The 16074-nt window shown below is 37.6% G+C and overlaps 1 protein-coding gene across 2 annotated transcripts in view; it reads right to left on the bottom strand.

The window, feature by feature from the left end:
* U2SURP (U2 snRNP associated SURP domain containing) overlaps positions 1 to 15812 on the bottom strand; it is a 50896-nt gene extending 35084 nt beyond the window's left edge. For both annotated transcript variants that reach the window (XM_047875093.1, XM_047875094.1), the window contains exons 1-5: positions 15721 to 15812; positions 7093 to 7137; positions 5516 to 5647; positions 3077 to 3175; positions 436 to 550 (exon numbers count right to left, since the gene is read on the bottom strand). In XM_047875093.1, coding sequence (XP_047731049.1) covers positions 436 to 550; positions 3077 to 3175; positions 5516 to 5647; positions 7093 to 7137; positions 15721 to 15765 — 436 coding nt within the window. In that variant the 5' untranslated portion in view covers positions 15766 to 15812. The remainder of the gene's footprint in view (positions 1 to 435; positions 551 to 3076; positions 3176 to 5515; positions 5648 to 7092; positions 7138 to 15720) is intronic.
* Positions 15813 to 16074: the final 262 nt, after the last annotated feature.

Here is a 16074-nt window from a genome sequence, read left to right as displayed (position 1 = left end):
AAAATAATTTAATATTATTTGATCTTTTATTATTTTTAGTTAAAAATAAACAAAAATTAGGAAAATGTGTTTAGCACTAAGATATACTAGTGACAAAATATGAAGTTAAGTTCTTATTACCACCTTACTCTCCAACAAAATACTAATTTAATCATTTTATAGTTAAACTATGAAATACATTAAAATTTTTGCAAAGTGCACTGCTGTCTTCAACCTTGAAAGGCACTAAACATTTTTAAAACTTCTCTGGCTCCAATTTCTCTAACCCATATCTGGCCATTTATTTTGCTAATTAACGATTAATATCAACACTAGAGGGTGCTGATAGAAAGAAAATGTGAAATTCTAAAGACAACAAACATCTTTCATAATTACCTACAGTCATTCTACTAGGACATTTTGGATTTGCTCAAGGACTGTAATATTCATACTAACCTTTAGCTGCATTAACAACACCTCCACGCACAAACGTCTTCACTTTATTACCATCACTTCCTTCAAAAGCAGCAAGAAATTCCTCATAAATCTCAGCTGCTGCCTTTTCATCTTCCTAAATATACATGAAAATAATATGACAATATGAAAATTATTGTACACAGGGTGAGACTCATCAAGTAATAATGTAAACAAAACCTTTCCCTTCACTGGGAAAAGCAGGTTAGGCAGTCCCAATAAGTAATAACACCTAATTTTTAGTAGGTATTAGATATTAACATTGAAACTGAAAGAGACTTTGATCCTTTACTGGCAATTTGTGGAACCAGAAAAAGACCCCCTAAGTAAATCTGTTTAGAGACAGCAGGAGTCAGGGGCGCCTGGGTGGTTCGGTCAGTTAAGCGTCCGACTTCAGCTCAGGTCATGATCTCACCGTCCGTGAGTTTGAGCCCCGCGTTGGGCTCTGTGCTGACAGCTCAGAGCCTGGAGCCAGTTTCAGATTCTGTGTCTCCCTCTCTCTCTGCCCCTCCCCTATTCATGCTGTCTGTCTCAAAAATAAATAAATGTTAAAAAAAAAAATTAAAAAAGAGACAGCAGGAGTCAAACTGTATGACAACTATATAAAATATATTACTCTATTAATGTTTTTAACATTTCCAAAGCACGATGATTTAATTCAGTGATTATAAAGATTTCCTTTACAAACCACCAAAGACATGAGTATTACAAGCTGAAGCAGCAATATCTCCATAGCTGGCATTTAAAAAAAAAAAAAAATCTCAAAAGAACCTTAAAATTGCAGTTATTACTCTTCACAATGTCCCCAAAATATGTATGCATCAAAGGCCAATGGAAGAGAATAGAAAACAAAGAAATAAATCCAATAACAGTCGGAAATTTAGTATTCAATAAAAGGAATAGCTCAACTCAAGGGAGAACAGATGGGACTTTTCAATGAATGATATTGGGATAACTTGATAACTATCTGAAAAAGAAAGGTAAAAATGAGCCAATTCTCCACAACACATACTAGGAGAAACTGCAAATGAATCAGATTTAATTTTTTTTAATGAAACTATATATAAAGTATTTAAAAAATGAGGAAATTCCTTTATAAGCTAGGAGTGAGAACAATAATGGAATACTAGAAATCGTAAGGGAAGATTGATAAATCTGATTACCTAACAATAAACAGTTTCTACACCGAAAAACACCAGAAACAAAATAAAGAGACAACTGACTGGGAAAAAAAACACTGCACCTGTGTCACGAAGTGTTAATATACTCAGTATGTGAAGTTTCTAAAACAGAGATGACCTACAATCTCTGAAAAGACTGGTTGAGATACATGCAGATAGTTCACAGATACAAACACAAAAGCTGTTCAACCTTACTTATACAAGAGAAATAAAAATTTAAAACTACACTGATAACATTTTTCACCTAGCAGATTGGCAAAATTTCAAAAATATCCTCTGTTGGCAAGGCTATAGGGACACAAGCTCTCATACATTATGGACAGAAATGCAAAATGGCTCTGCCCTTATAGAGAGCAATCTGACAATACCCAACAGAGCTACATTTAGGCATTTACCATTCAACCCAGTAACCTCACTTATAGAAATATATCCCAATGGGGCGCCTGGGTGACTCAGCTGGTTATGTGTTGGACACTTGATTTTGGCTCAGGTCATGATGTCATGGTTCATGAGATCAAGCCCCACAGAGTCCATGCTGACAGCACAGAGCCTGCTTGGGATTCTCTCTCCCTCTCTCTCTGCCCCTTCCCATTCAGTGTGCATGCGCGCGCTCGCTCCCTCTCTCTCTCTCAAAATACATGAACTTTAAATGTATATACCCCAAAGATAAACTAGCAAAAAAACCCACATGCATAACAGTATCCATTAACAGCACTATTTGTAATGGCAAAAGACCAAAATAAAAATGCCCTCAACAGAATTTTAATGAATAAACTAATATATGTCTACACAGGTTATTATTTAAAAAAAGGGGGCGGGGGGCGTGTACCTGGATGGCTCAGTCAGTTAAGCATCTGACTTTGGCTCAGGTCATGATCTCACAGCTTTTGAGTTTGAGCCCTGCATCGGGCTCTGTGCTGAAAGCTCGGAGCCTGGAGCCTGCTTCGGATTCTGTGCCTCCCTCTCTTTCTATGCCCTCCCCCACTCATACTCTCTCTCTCTCTCTCTCTCTCTCTCTCTCTCTCTCTCTCAAAAAATAAATAAAAACATTAAAAACAATTTTTTTTAAAAAAGGATATTTCAATATACCTGCAGTAACCTCTGAGATATGTTAAGTGAAAAAAGCAAAATGCAGAAAGTACACTGTATATAGCATATTACTGATCATCTAGGAAAGAGGAGTACAGTATATATTTATATAGAGTTACTTATACAAAAAGAACAGACCAGAGAATAACCAAAACTTACATATAAGAAATGGTGGAGGGGACAGGGATACAAACTAGACTCCTCTGAATGTACCCTGTGTTACAGACTTGACTTGGTGGTGGGAACTGAGAATACCCTGAGGTCAAGAAACTTTCAAAAGCACTTCTCTATTTGTACATGCACTTACTTAGACACATTTCCAAGGATAACTCAAAATGCAATTTAAACATTACCTTTTTCTTTAATTCTTCTTGCTCCTTCTTACTTAAAGTTCTCTTAGCTGTACTCATTTTTCCAATACTGAATGCTTTAAGTTTGTTTTCTAGAAGAGGCTGTGAAAAGAAGTAAAAAGCATACATTTACTACATACACATTCTTAATGCTACCTATAACTCAACTGATACAGCTTTCAAGTGGTAATCAAGTCTTCAGATTAGATGACTTTTAAAAAAGAAATTTCACTGTAAAGCAGAAAAGCTGAGGCTACTCTTAAGCATCAAGTGCCTCCATTGGGCTTGATTCTGATGTAAAGTATTCCTTAACGTGTGTCTTCGTTGGCTAACTCAAGGTCAGTAACACACAAAAGCCATTTTCTTTTAAAAAGGTAAAAATAAAGCAGAGAGGGAGACGCCAAGGCTTAGGACTCAGTCAGCTTACTTGCTGGAAAAGCACTTGAGAAAAAGTACAGATGATTCTGAAGAAAAGAAGTAGTGATGGAAAACAGACATTCAAATAGGGAGAAGGCAGCCATGTATTTCCAAAGTTCAGCAGCAAGAATCTAAATACCATCTATAACCCCCATTTCAGGTACTACATCACATCACTTCCTTTTATAATTCAGTAAATTAACTCATTCTTCATCAACAACACTGTTTTTATAAACATAATCACAGAATTTCAGATTTCAGAAGTAAAACTGCTGTTGACCTTTAGCTGTTCAGTTATTCATTTGAATGTTAGACTTTGATTCATAAACTTAAGAGGAATGTCTATTAAATACAACCTAAAATATCAATCTGTAACTAAAATCCAAACGTTTCACTCTTGCCTACCAAAATGACAAGTTAACCAATAACAAATTAGACTTTATCAAATTCCTGATTATTAAATAGGCTTGACCTTGAGAGAAGCAAAATGGAAGAGTAAAATGCTATAAACTATTTTAAAGTTAAAGTCACTGAAAAAAATAAAACCGTTTATAACCCCAAAGTCAAAATGAGGTTTCAGTAATAGATTCAAACTAAATTTTTTCCCCAAAGTAGAAAGAAAAACGTTTGCTCATCATTCAACATCTCTGGATTTGTTTGGGGACTCTTTTTTGGCACTTTTTAAAAATTTATTAATTTTTTGGCAGGGGGAAGAGAGAGAGAGGGAGAGGGAGAGACAAGGAGAGACAGGGAGAAAGAGGGAGGGAGGGAGGGAGGGAGGACGGGAGAGAGAGAGAGAGAGAGAGAGAGAGAGAGAGAGAGAGAGAGAGAGAATCCATAGCAGGCTCCATGCTCAGTGTGGAGCCTGACGCAGGGCTTAATCCCAGGACCCTAGGATCATGATCTGGGCCAAAATCAGGAGTTGGATGCTCAACCAACTGAGCCACCCAGGTACCCCAGCATCTATGGTTTTAACTTCAAAAGTTTACACAAATGGTTGGGTGCATGGGTGGCTCAGTCAGTTAAGTGTGTCCAACTCTTGATTTCAGCTCAGGTCATGATCTCATAGTTCATGACCCACATCAGACTCTGCACTGACAATAGTGAGCCTGCTTGGGATTCTCTATCTCCTTCTCTCTCTGCCCCTCCTCTGCTCACGCTCTCTCACTCCCCTCAAAATAAATAAACATTTAAAAAGAAGTTCAAACAGCAAAATTACATACAAATTCAATGAAAACCATAATTTTCCAAAAAAAAATTGGAAGGGTTCCAATTTTATTTATATCCTAAGAGCTAAATTTACACACTTAACAGAAAAATAGTTAAGGAAACTATGGAATGTTTACACAAAGAAATACAATCATCCATGAAAATATATTTATGCTTAGAAACATTAAACAAGAAAAATTAAGTGTTACGAATTTTAATATTGGCTGGTGATAACTGTCTTATTATATTTCCAAATTTTATTTTTATTAATATATCAGCATCCCAAATTTAATCACAAGAAAAACTATTTGAAATAGAAAAGACTAAGAGCGTGAGAACACTTTGCAGATACATATAGTAAAGAAGTTCCTTCTCTGAGTTCTCATATTGCCCTGGGCACTACACTAGCCAGAGTGAACAGTACCTGTTCCTGTTTACATCCCAGGGCAAGACTATATGCTCTCCAAGAGCAAGAACTGTGTTTTAATCATCTGTTTATTTCCAGTGACTGTCATGTGGCACTTGGTTCAGTAAATGTTATAAGGGAGGAACAATAAATCTATTAACCATTTTATATCAAAAACACTCCCTTGGTTTTTTCAATAAAATTTTAAATTTTAAGTGAAATCTAGCTCACATATTAGCTACAAAAAACATTTCCTTACATGAACTTGTTTATCACTAACCCAAATACAACAAAGAATGCTATTTCCAAATAGTGCAAGATGAAACAACCAGTACCAAAATATTCAACTACCAAATATGATCAAGACAGATTAAAATCATTAATCTTTTCTCATCTTTATCAACACTTACTCTTGAGAGATTCTGATGAGGAGAATCACAAAGGCTTTCACGGGCACTCTCATTCCTATAATTATGTTTTCTTGGACTCTTAGGTCGTGTCCGAGTTGGCATGTCACTATCTGAGGGTCCCGATGCATCCATCTTCGGGAAAAGTAAAACAAGTTTTTAAAAATCACATATGTAGTACTAAAAGTACAAATAACCCAAATGTCCAAATAGTGACAAATTTCACTATACACTATCAAAACTCTCATCCCTTAATATCACCACTGATTTTATCAGAAAAGTCCTTAAAAGTTTCCAAAAATTCTAACTTAGACCCAAAAGCTCAAATTTTGTATCAGTAACAAATAATTATTTTCTTTGAAGTAACAGATCTGTTCCCTTAAGTTTTGAAGAAAATATCTGCCAAACCCCCAAGTCTGATTAACCAGTTTGTCAGTTGTTCCTTCAAGTAAAAACAGTATTCCATGAAAAAAGGAGCCAGTTTTCATTTCTCAACTTAAATAATCTGGCAATTATCTTTTCCTCAAGACAAACATCACACTTTGATAAGCAGTAGTGCCTTATATGTACTTCCCATTTCATCATACAGAACATTACAGAGACCCATACGCAAGGACAAAATGTTAATAATTTTTACTGCTTCATCAAGAACATTCTTAAGTGAAACTAGCCTATTTCTACTTTTACTGTGCCAGGTGGGGAAGAATACAATGACTACTGGTCCACTTTGACAACACTGGCTTGATTCATGCTAAGATGCCAACAGTTTATCCATCAATTGCTTTTGCACCATTAATGCAAATGTCAACATGATGAAAAAGGCAAATATTATCTTTGTATTATTTAAAATAGGTGAACTCACAAAGCCCCTGGAAAATTCTCAGTAACCCCCAAGGGTCTGAAACCAGACTTTGAGCACTGCTGTAATAACATGTAAAGGAATGTTTACTGAGGAATTATTCAAAATATCAAAAAGCTTTTCAACAGGTATATGCTCATCAATAGAGAAACAGCTTAATAATTTGTACCTTCCCCTATGGAATGATGCCAGCAGATTAGAGCTGTGACTGCTGACTTGCGGGGATTTCCAATAGGTATATTTATTGTGCAGTGAGAAAAGAACAAGTGTGTATAATGCAAACCATAGTCAATGTACAAGTACACACATTTGTATATGTACAGAACTTTATAAGCACATATATATACTTGCGCAATATATACTTGGTTTCTAACATGGTCTGTGGGGGCCAACTTGTGCAAATAGAACACACAAAAAAGAGTGCACCTAGCTAAAAACATGATAGAAAAGGACACACAGAATATAATTGTTATCTATTTATCAAGCAAAATCATAAACGTAGGAATATACACAGAGAGAAACTAAATGTTAAAGAAAAAGACAAGGGGCACCTGGCTAGCTCAGCTGATGGAGCATGTACCTCTTAATCTGGGGGTCATGAGTTTGAGCCCCACATTGGGTATAGAGCTGGAAGGAAGGAAGAAAGGAGGAAGAGAAAAAAAGGAGGGAGGAAGGAAGGAAGGAAAAGAGAAAGAAGACAAAGATCACCTTTTACACTTACGTGTGCATCTGAAGATCCAGATGAATGAACATCTGATGATCTGGTCTGCAATTATTACAAAAGGAAGTCAGTATTTAAATGATCCTAAAATATATTATGCTAACAAAACAAGGGTGCCTCAGGTTATACAGACTTAATCTTCCCAAACTTGTAGCAATTTCTCCTCAGCTAATAAAACCAAAGGCAACCTATGACTTATAAAAAGGTTGTGACCAAATAAATGTGCAAGTCAATTCTTTAAAATTGAGGAAGCATATGGGCCAAAATATGTAAATGACAGTGGGATATCTCTGAAGCATAGTTAAACCTTTTAAACTGTAGACTGGAAAACTAACCACTATTTTTACAACAGAATTTTTGTGTAAAAGCTCTTCCCAAGTCATAAGATACACTGTTTACTGCCACAACACTGACAGAACAGCAACATCTTGCTATACAGCAAAGAAACTTCCCCTCCTTCCAACTACCGGGTCATTTAAGGAGCAGATTCTAATAACAAGAAAATCCACACATAAACCCTGAATGTAAAAGGTACAAATGCTACTGCACAAATAGTTCAAGAAAAAGAAAACCCTATTATCAAATCCACAATTGGCCACCATTTACAACTTGTTTTATGGGGGCTGCTCCTAATTCGGCATGCCACTGTTGCTGATTGTTGCACAGAAGGAATTCAGTCTTCAAATAATGGCACTTCCTGACAATGGCAACTGGTAAAATTTCATATTTTTCCTAACTGGCCTACCGATCAAATTATATACGGCATACAATATTATTTTTTTCCACTATGCATCTAAAGACAAAAAAGCCAAGCTGCAAGACTATTAACTAAATAACATGTGATATCTGTCTTAAATTTTTACTAGGAGTCCCAGAATTTAACTCTGTCACTGAGCTGTTTTTATTTTGCGAGGTATTAGGTAATGAGATTTGACTTATTTCTATATATATTTAAATATTTAAAGTGAAACCAAGAGGGGCACCTGGGTGGCTCAGTCAGTTAAGCATCTGACTCTTGATTTTGGCTCAGGTCACGATCTCATGGTCATGAGATCACACACCACATCAGGCTCTGTGCTGAGAAGGAGCCTGTCTGGGATTCCCTCTCCCTCTCTCTGGCCCTTCCAGAGTCAGACGGGTATGTGAGAGCATGCATGTTAGTTCTCCCTCTCTCTCTCTCTCAAAATAAATAAACATTTAAAAAAAAAATTAACTGCTTGCCAATATACTATATTAACCTAGTAGGTAACAAAAATAGTATCCTAATCACAATAGTAACAATAAGCAGTAAACGCCTAGAAACCAACTAAAGAAATGTAAACAACCCAGGTGAAGAAAACACAAACTTTATAGAAGGCTTCAATTATTCAAGTTACCTTTTGAAAAGACTCATTATATTCCTGGATGGGAATAAACATTATTAAGACAATGTCAATTATAACCAAATTTATTTATATATTTAATGCAATTTCAACAGCTCAATACCCCAAAGGGAAATCTTTGCATTGGGACAAAGTTACCAAAAATAATTCTAAAGTTCACCCACATAAGTAAACACTCAAGACCTTATAAGACAGCGCTATTTAAACTTCTATGCCACCATATTCAAATCATTTCTAGGACTTAAAAATAACAGCATGGCTTAGGAAGATGCATTAGCTGATTTCAATTAACCTAAGATGGCATTGGTCACATTTACTGCAAACCAGGTATTTCCCACTGATATGGAGCTATAACTACACTGCATTCAGAATGGAACTTCTTTAGACTTAAGAAGAGTTAGAGATATACAAATAGTACTTAATAAGATTTTAAAAAGAATAACCAACTTCTAAAGCTAATGGTCCTAGTAAACAGTAAATGTAATGCTACTACAGAAGCTGACCTTCCCTCTTCCTAACCTAGAACTGACTACCATTTGTCCTGAGTTTGGTTTTTATGTTTTTTAACTGAAGAACAACAAATTAATGATACCTCAAGATCTTCCGAGGTCTACAGCACAATTTTTCATCCAAATGAAAAAGACCCAAAAGCAAGAAATCAAAGGGCATAATAAGGGAAGCTTGAGACAATAAAGAAGCAGACACAGGAGAAATTTATCTCAGGATAGAGAAAGCAGATAGTACAGATGTGATGAAAGACAGCAAGAACACCCAAAAGTAGAAAGGATCATTTGTTCTCATGATTGCTAAGGAGTTAAAGGTGAAACCAACTATTCTATACCATATGGCACTACATCCTAGTGGCTGAGAATAAAAACTTGGTTCAACTCAGCAGGCTAGCCACAGCAACACTCCTCCAACACTGCCATTCTGCCCCTTGAGCTTTCCATTCCCTTTACTGACTCCTAAAATGTCTTTTCTCCTCTCATCTTCTAAAGCAACAACCTGCATCTCCACAAGTTTAACAATCTCTCCATAGGCGGCATATCAACACCTTTATTGCACTGAGATGACTTCTAATTCCTTATTTTTGACCTTAGTACCTCGGGTGGATTCCAATCTGTTCTCAAACTACCTCCTGGTTATTTTCACCTGAATGTCTGCAAGCTCCTCAAACCCAATACATTTAAAATTCTTTCCAAACTAGCTTCTCCTATCAGCCTTATTTCTGATACTGGATTGTATCTCTCAATCACTCATAATATGGAAGTAGTAAAATGTTTTTAAGAGCAGTTTCTGGAATAAGACTTCCTGGTTTTAACACTTACCAGTTTTGTAACCTTGGCCCTACTTCCTTCATCTGTAAAATGAGGAGCACCCTGCCTCACAGGATTGTTGTGAAGGACAAAAACAGGTAAAGTACATACTTAGAACAGTGTCTGGTGCATAACTGTTCAGTAAGTGTTGGCCAGCAACAGCCCTGTAACAGAACCATCCTGGACTCCTTTATCCCCTCATAATCACGTGAGTCAAATTCTGTTCATCCCACTTCTAATACAGCTCTCCCATGGGGACTCTTCCTTTCTAAACACACCATTATGGTCTAGATCTTCCCTTAATTCAACTATCTACTGGTACTATGTCTTACAGTAGAGATACTATAAAGTAAAATAAGACATACTTCCTGTCTTCGGGAGCTAATAAAAGAGTCAAGTAAAACAAATGGCCACAAAAGCACAGAGGGCAAGGTAAATCTTAATGGGAGTGGCGAAGTTGTTAGGAAAAGCTTCCCAGAGAAGATCTGAGGTGAGATTTCTGAAACAATCCTCAAAATTTATCAGGAGCACTGCAATAATCTTTAAGCTGGTCCTCCTCACTCCCAGATCCTTGTTAAAGTATGTCCCAATAATCTCTTTCCTGCCTCAAATTTTCCATGGCTTTCCAATTTTACTCATAGCATTCAAAATCTTCACTATTTATCTCAAACCTACCTTTGCATCTCAGCAACTTTTATTCCCTATGCAAGTGCCCTATGCACTGGCTAAATAAGAGACCATTTACGAATCTATTTCCTGGATTTTTCTTTACCTTACCCATCTCTTTATAACCTCTGCTTATTGTTCAAAAGAACACAAATTCTTCTATTCTTCAAGTCTCCTCCTTGCCACCCTCCATTTAACCAGCGGTCACTTCTGTCTCTAAACTTTTAGGTACCTCTGCTTTGTACTATTATGTGTTGACTTTTTTTCACTAAACAGCATGCTCCCCAGTTTGTATAGTCTTACTTAAAGTTTTCTTCCTCAAAGTCAAGCACAAGATCTGCCAAGTGACAGAGCCTCAATATACCTGTTGACCTAACCTGCAGGAACAAGTACGTACTCAACAAAATTAAGTTACACTCCACTGCCAACATACTATGCTGTCCACTCACTAACAAGTGTAGCAACTACCTACTTTAATATCACTCTCCCAAGGCTAACTAAACTAAGGTCTACCTCTCAAAAAACACTTTATAAGATCACTGAGACATGTGCCACATATGATAAAGTTAAATAACAAACCTGAAATTATCTTTATTTAAAAAAAACAATTTTTTTAATGTTTATTTACTTTTGAGAGAGACAGAGCGCAAGTCGGGGAGGGACAGAGAGACAGGGAGACCCAGAATCAGAAGCAGGCTCTAGGCTCCGAGCTGTCAGCACAGAGCCCGACACAGGGCTTGAACCCACAAACCGTGATATCATGACCTGAGCTGAAGTCAGAGGCTTAACGGATTGGATCACTTAGGTACCCCATGAAATGATCTTTAAAATTACATCCAAACCATATCAATACATGAAAAGTTTTAAGAACATTTTGAATGTCCTGTAATTTAGGCCAAATTGAGGAAAGGCCAGTAAAAAATTTTAACTCCTCAAGGAAGAGACATCTAACAGGACCAAATAGCATCAAATGCTACTGGCAAATACCATCTTCCTTTTTGAAAAGTTATTTCAGCAAAATATCTAACACATGGCTGGTCTGCAATAAAATGTTAAAGCTTAATAAGAGACAAGTTATCTATAACATTAGTGTTTTCGAGTTTAATATCCCGTAGCAAGTTTTTGTTTTTATTTTTAAAAAATGATGCTCTTTGTAAAAAAGTGGTAGAGAGGCAGGAGTCTTCAACTTTCATACCAAATGAGCCTCTCTTTCTAAGGCAAATGAGTATCTTCCATAAGTTTACATTCCAGGAAGAATAAAGCTTCAGGAATAAAAACCAAAAGAAAATTAAAACTGGACTTCCAGAAAACAATCAATCCGATGAGAATTTTTAAAAACCGTATCGAGTCATATTCAAGCACCAGAGCTGCAAATACTCAAGTTTCTAAAGAGCACCAACCAAGAAAATGGAAGTTCATAATTCCACTCTCCCCCCAAAAAGACAACCTTCCACTCATTAAACTATCCACCTTATATTTTAAGATAAAGTTACAATCATAACATAATAAAGTTTCACTCTAAACTAAAAATGGCAAACCATGAAGAACATAATTTTCAAGGTTTGTGTTTTGTTTGGAATGTTTTACCATATCGAAACCTTACATATTTTCAGATACCATCAAAAGAATGTACACATGGGGCGCCCCAGTCAGTTAAGCATCCGACTTTGGCTCAGGTCATGATCTCACCCTTCACAAGTTCAAGCCCCATGTCGGGCTCTGTGTTGACAGCTCAGAGCCTGGAGCCTCCTTGGGATTCTGTCTCCCTCTCTCTCTGCCCCTCCCTGGCTCGCATGTGTACTCTCTCTCTCAAAAAGAGTGTTAAAAAAAAAAAAAAAAAAAAGGAACACAGACAGTAATAAATATCTAAGGGTCACAAGCCTTGAATGTAACCTCATTTTACTCATTTCTTAGAAGCAAAATACTTTTGGGGCACCTGGGAGGCTCAGTTGGTTAAGTGTCGAACTCTTGATTTCAGCTCAGGTCATGATTTCACGGTTTGTGAGTTGTAAGTTCGAGCCTACATCAGGCTCTGCTCTGACAGTGTGGACACTTGCTTGGGACTCTCTCTCCCCATCTCTCTCTCTAGCCCTCCACCACTCATGTGGTCTCTGTCTCTCTCAAAATAAATAAATAAATTTTTTAAAAAATTAAAGAAAAAAAAGAAGTTTAAAAAAAAAAGAAGTAAAATACTTTTGTTAATCAGCAATTCTAACAGTTTTCTAAACAATTCAGCAGTAAACGTCAAAGGAAGCCAAGGAAGTCCAAGGAAGTATGCTCTACCTGCTCAATTTACCTAAGCCAATTTTTTACACTATGGCAAAAAAAAAAAAAAAAAAAAAAAAAACCTGTCACAGAGGGAAATAAAAGGGTGCATAATTGCACTATATTAGCAAGTGTAACCAGCACAGGAAATGCAGAAGGAAAGAAAATACCGCATTCTCTGCCTATCCTCATTTTGCTGAACAAGCAAACAAAATCCTTAAAATCAAAATAATACACTAATTTTTGTAAAGTCCAAGGAAATGCGTCTAACAATTTTTCTAAGGAAACGATTATGGTCTCTCCTCCCAAAATCAAGCTACAACATGGCACCAACACCCCTCTCCTTTAAAGCAGTATTTTCATCTGGTGATAAACAGAAATAAATGCATAGGAAACAATTAAGATACATCAAATAATTTGCCATCAAAATCCTGCATATCGTACATTTTAATTTATTTTTATTGAAGTACAATTGACATGCATCATATTATTTTCAGATATACAACTTAATAACCACAATAAGCCTAGTTAACATGTTACCATGCATAATTTTTCTTGTAATGAGAACTTTCAAGATCTACTCTCTTAGAAACTTTCAAATATGCAATACAGTATTATTAACCATAGTCACCATGCTGTACATTCCGTTCCCTTGTACATATTTGAATTAACACTCTCCTCGATGTGTAGAAACATGATTAACAGGCATCCTGAACTGTATCAATGGGAATTTAACTACCAAAGAATGAGCAAGAAACAGAAGAAGCTGTACGTTCCATCTGTACTGTAGAATGGGTCACTCATCTGCTCTGCCAGAGGAAGGAAAACCAAACCACAGAGATCAAGACTAGAAATTCCAAATACTATAGTATTCGCCAAAATGATCTGATACTCTCTCCAATAAATTCAGCACTTGTGTGAGAAACAGAAAGCAGCAATCTGGGCATCATTATATGATAGTTGACGACTTAGATTCTAAAATCTTAGGATTCGAATTTATATGACATTTTGAAAAGTAAGTACTTTCTATTTCCTCTAAGGACAAAAAGGAGAGGGGAAAAAGGAACTAAGGTTTATTATGTACTTTATTGACAGTAATTCACTTAATCCTTACATCAACTCTGTAAAAAATAGATTTACATCCATATTACAAATGAGAAAAATGAAGTGCAAGAGTTTAAGCAATTTGCCTTAATAAGACAAATACAATTAATTACCAAGTCATGATTTGAACCCAAAGGTCTTTTGCTTGTCATCAAAATCCATAATCTTTAACTGCATCGTACAGCCCTCCATACTAATGGGAAAAATTACACCGATATCCTTTGAGTCCTGAGATACTCTGATTCCTTTCACAGACATTGGTAGAGAATCTCGTAATAGCATGAACTGATGATAACCTAAAGCAATATATAAACTGAAAAGATATTACTGGAAGATCCAACAATTTACTTATAGAAACAGCTACTCCCTCACAACCATGAGAAGTACTATTTTAGGAGGAAGCCTGAACATACACATTAAAATGTTTTCAATGTATCCAAAACCTCAAATAGGAGATACTTAAAATATGACTTTGAAAACAAACTAAAATCATGAAGCTTATGCTCGAACTATCCCAATAGTTCCCTAACAGCAGGCCTATTTTTGTGAATCTGTTAAGTGGCCGAGTGATGTACCCAACTATTCCCCTCCACACCGACAGGAAACGTACAGGGGAAGGAAGAAACTGACAAGGAGTAAAAATGGGATGTAAAACAGCCAAAACTGGTCCTCTAACCATAGTTTCTACAAAATTAAAGGCTGACTGTTAAAGCCATTACTAGTTACGAGCTAATTACAAACATCATCCACAAAATGGCACAAAGATTTTATTTATCAGAAACTGATAAAGCAGGTATAAAATGTGCTGGTTATGTTTCTCAGAACTAAGGCTCGCCCCGTCTACCGTAAATTTAATTTCCTAACAACCAACTTATAATCATACACGTCTGCAAGATATAACAGTCCCTAGAACCTTTAAGTGTTGTTACACAACTTATTGCATTGGCATCAAAAGCTTAAGAACTACTTCAGGCAGTACTTACTACTTTTAATATCGTGTTAGACTTGAGAAACTCAAAGCAAAAAAAACAATCAGTGATCGGCCCAAGACGGCAACTAAGACCTGATGCTAACCACCACCTAACTGCTGCTAAACTACTTGTACAGCTCAATGGTTTCACAGTATGTGCACACGTTTCCCTGTTAACTAAAAATCAATTTAATAATCTAAAGTGGCTTCCAAGTCTATGGAAGGAGGAACACACAACATGGAGATGCAGGGGATCCCGAGCTCTTGAAAGCGAACCCTCAAAAGGAGCGCTCATTTTATACTTCCTCGTAAGCGATACAAGACCACGTGTAGAGCGTAGCATTAACCTTGGTGAGGCAGCTCTGCAAAGGAGAACTGCTCCCGCCTCTGCACTTCCCACCCCGCGTCCTTCCACCATTGGTCCTCCCCTCACAACTTGCAGCCCTAGATGTTATTTATTCCCTGGAGAGGGTTTGAGGTAAACTGAAGGAAGCCGGAAGCGTGTGAAATCTAGAACCAAAGAACCGAGGACAGAGAGGAAAACACTTAAGCACCGGGAAGAGATTCCCGCCTCTCCCAGGTGCTGTCCGGCGGCCTTAGAGCGCCACAAACAGGGATACAGGGGCGCTTTTTCACGGCTTCAGACCTCAGTTTAAATCCCGGATTTCCCTCCAGTGCCAAACGCAGGCCGAACTACTCACGCCACCCGCCGTGGGCCCGCCAGCCTCCAACCAAATCCAGGCTAGGACTAAGGGGAGACACCAGGCCTCTCAACCTGCGCACCACAGTGCGTCGGCGCCCGGGCCTACCGTAGTGACCAGAACGCGGACTCCCACCCCAATCTCCTCCCGCTGGCCAGAAGAGTCTGTAGGCCCCAGATGACAGTGATAAACTCACTGACTTATGAAGTCCTCTAAGAAATTACCTTCGAACTGGCCTTCTGAGATCCGCCTGGCGTTTTGTCCGCCATCTTGAGTTTTGCCCCTCCTTCGGCGGCCGCAGCAGCACGGGCGAGTCGAACGCCGAAACAGTGGATCTCAGCGGAGCCCGCCAGAGGCGCCTTCAAGGCTGAATAGTCGACTGCCGAGATAGGGAATTCGGGCGGAGCTGTGCCACCTGACTTCCGGTGTCAGTAATTTCCCCGGCCCCGCCCACTCCGCTGAATTTTGTGAGTTTCGGTTGCCTGTCGTATGTCGCGGTCCAGGAATTTAGAGAATCTCCTTTTTTTAACGTTCAGGGCTGGGTGATATTTCATTTGTCTTCCAGGCGCCAGCCCTTA

The sequence above is a fragment of the Prionailurus viverrinus genome, chromosome C2 (assembly GCF_022837055.1).
Source record: "Prionailurus viverrinus isolate Anna chromosome C2, UM_Priviv_1.0, whole genome shotgun sequence".
Lineage (NCBI taxonomy): Eukaryota > Metazoa > Chordata > Mammalia > Carnivora > Felidae > Prionailurus > Prionailurus viverrinus.
The sequence above is the reverse complement of the archived record's forward strand: the minus strand, read 5'-3'. Positions and strand labels throughout refer to the sequence as shown.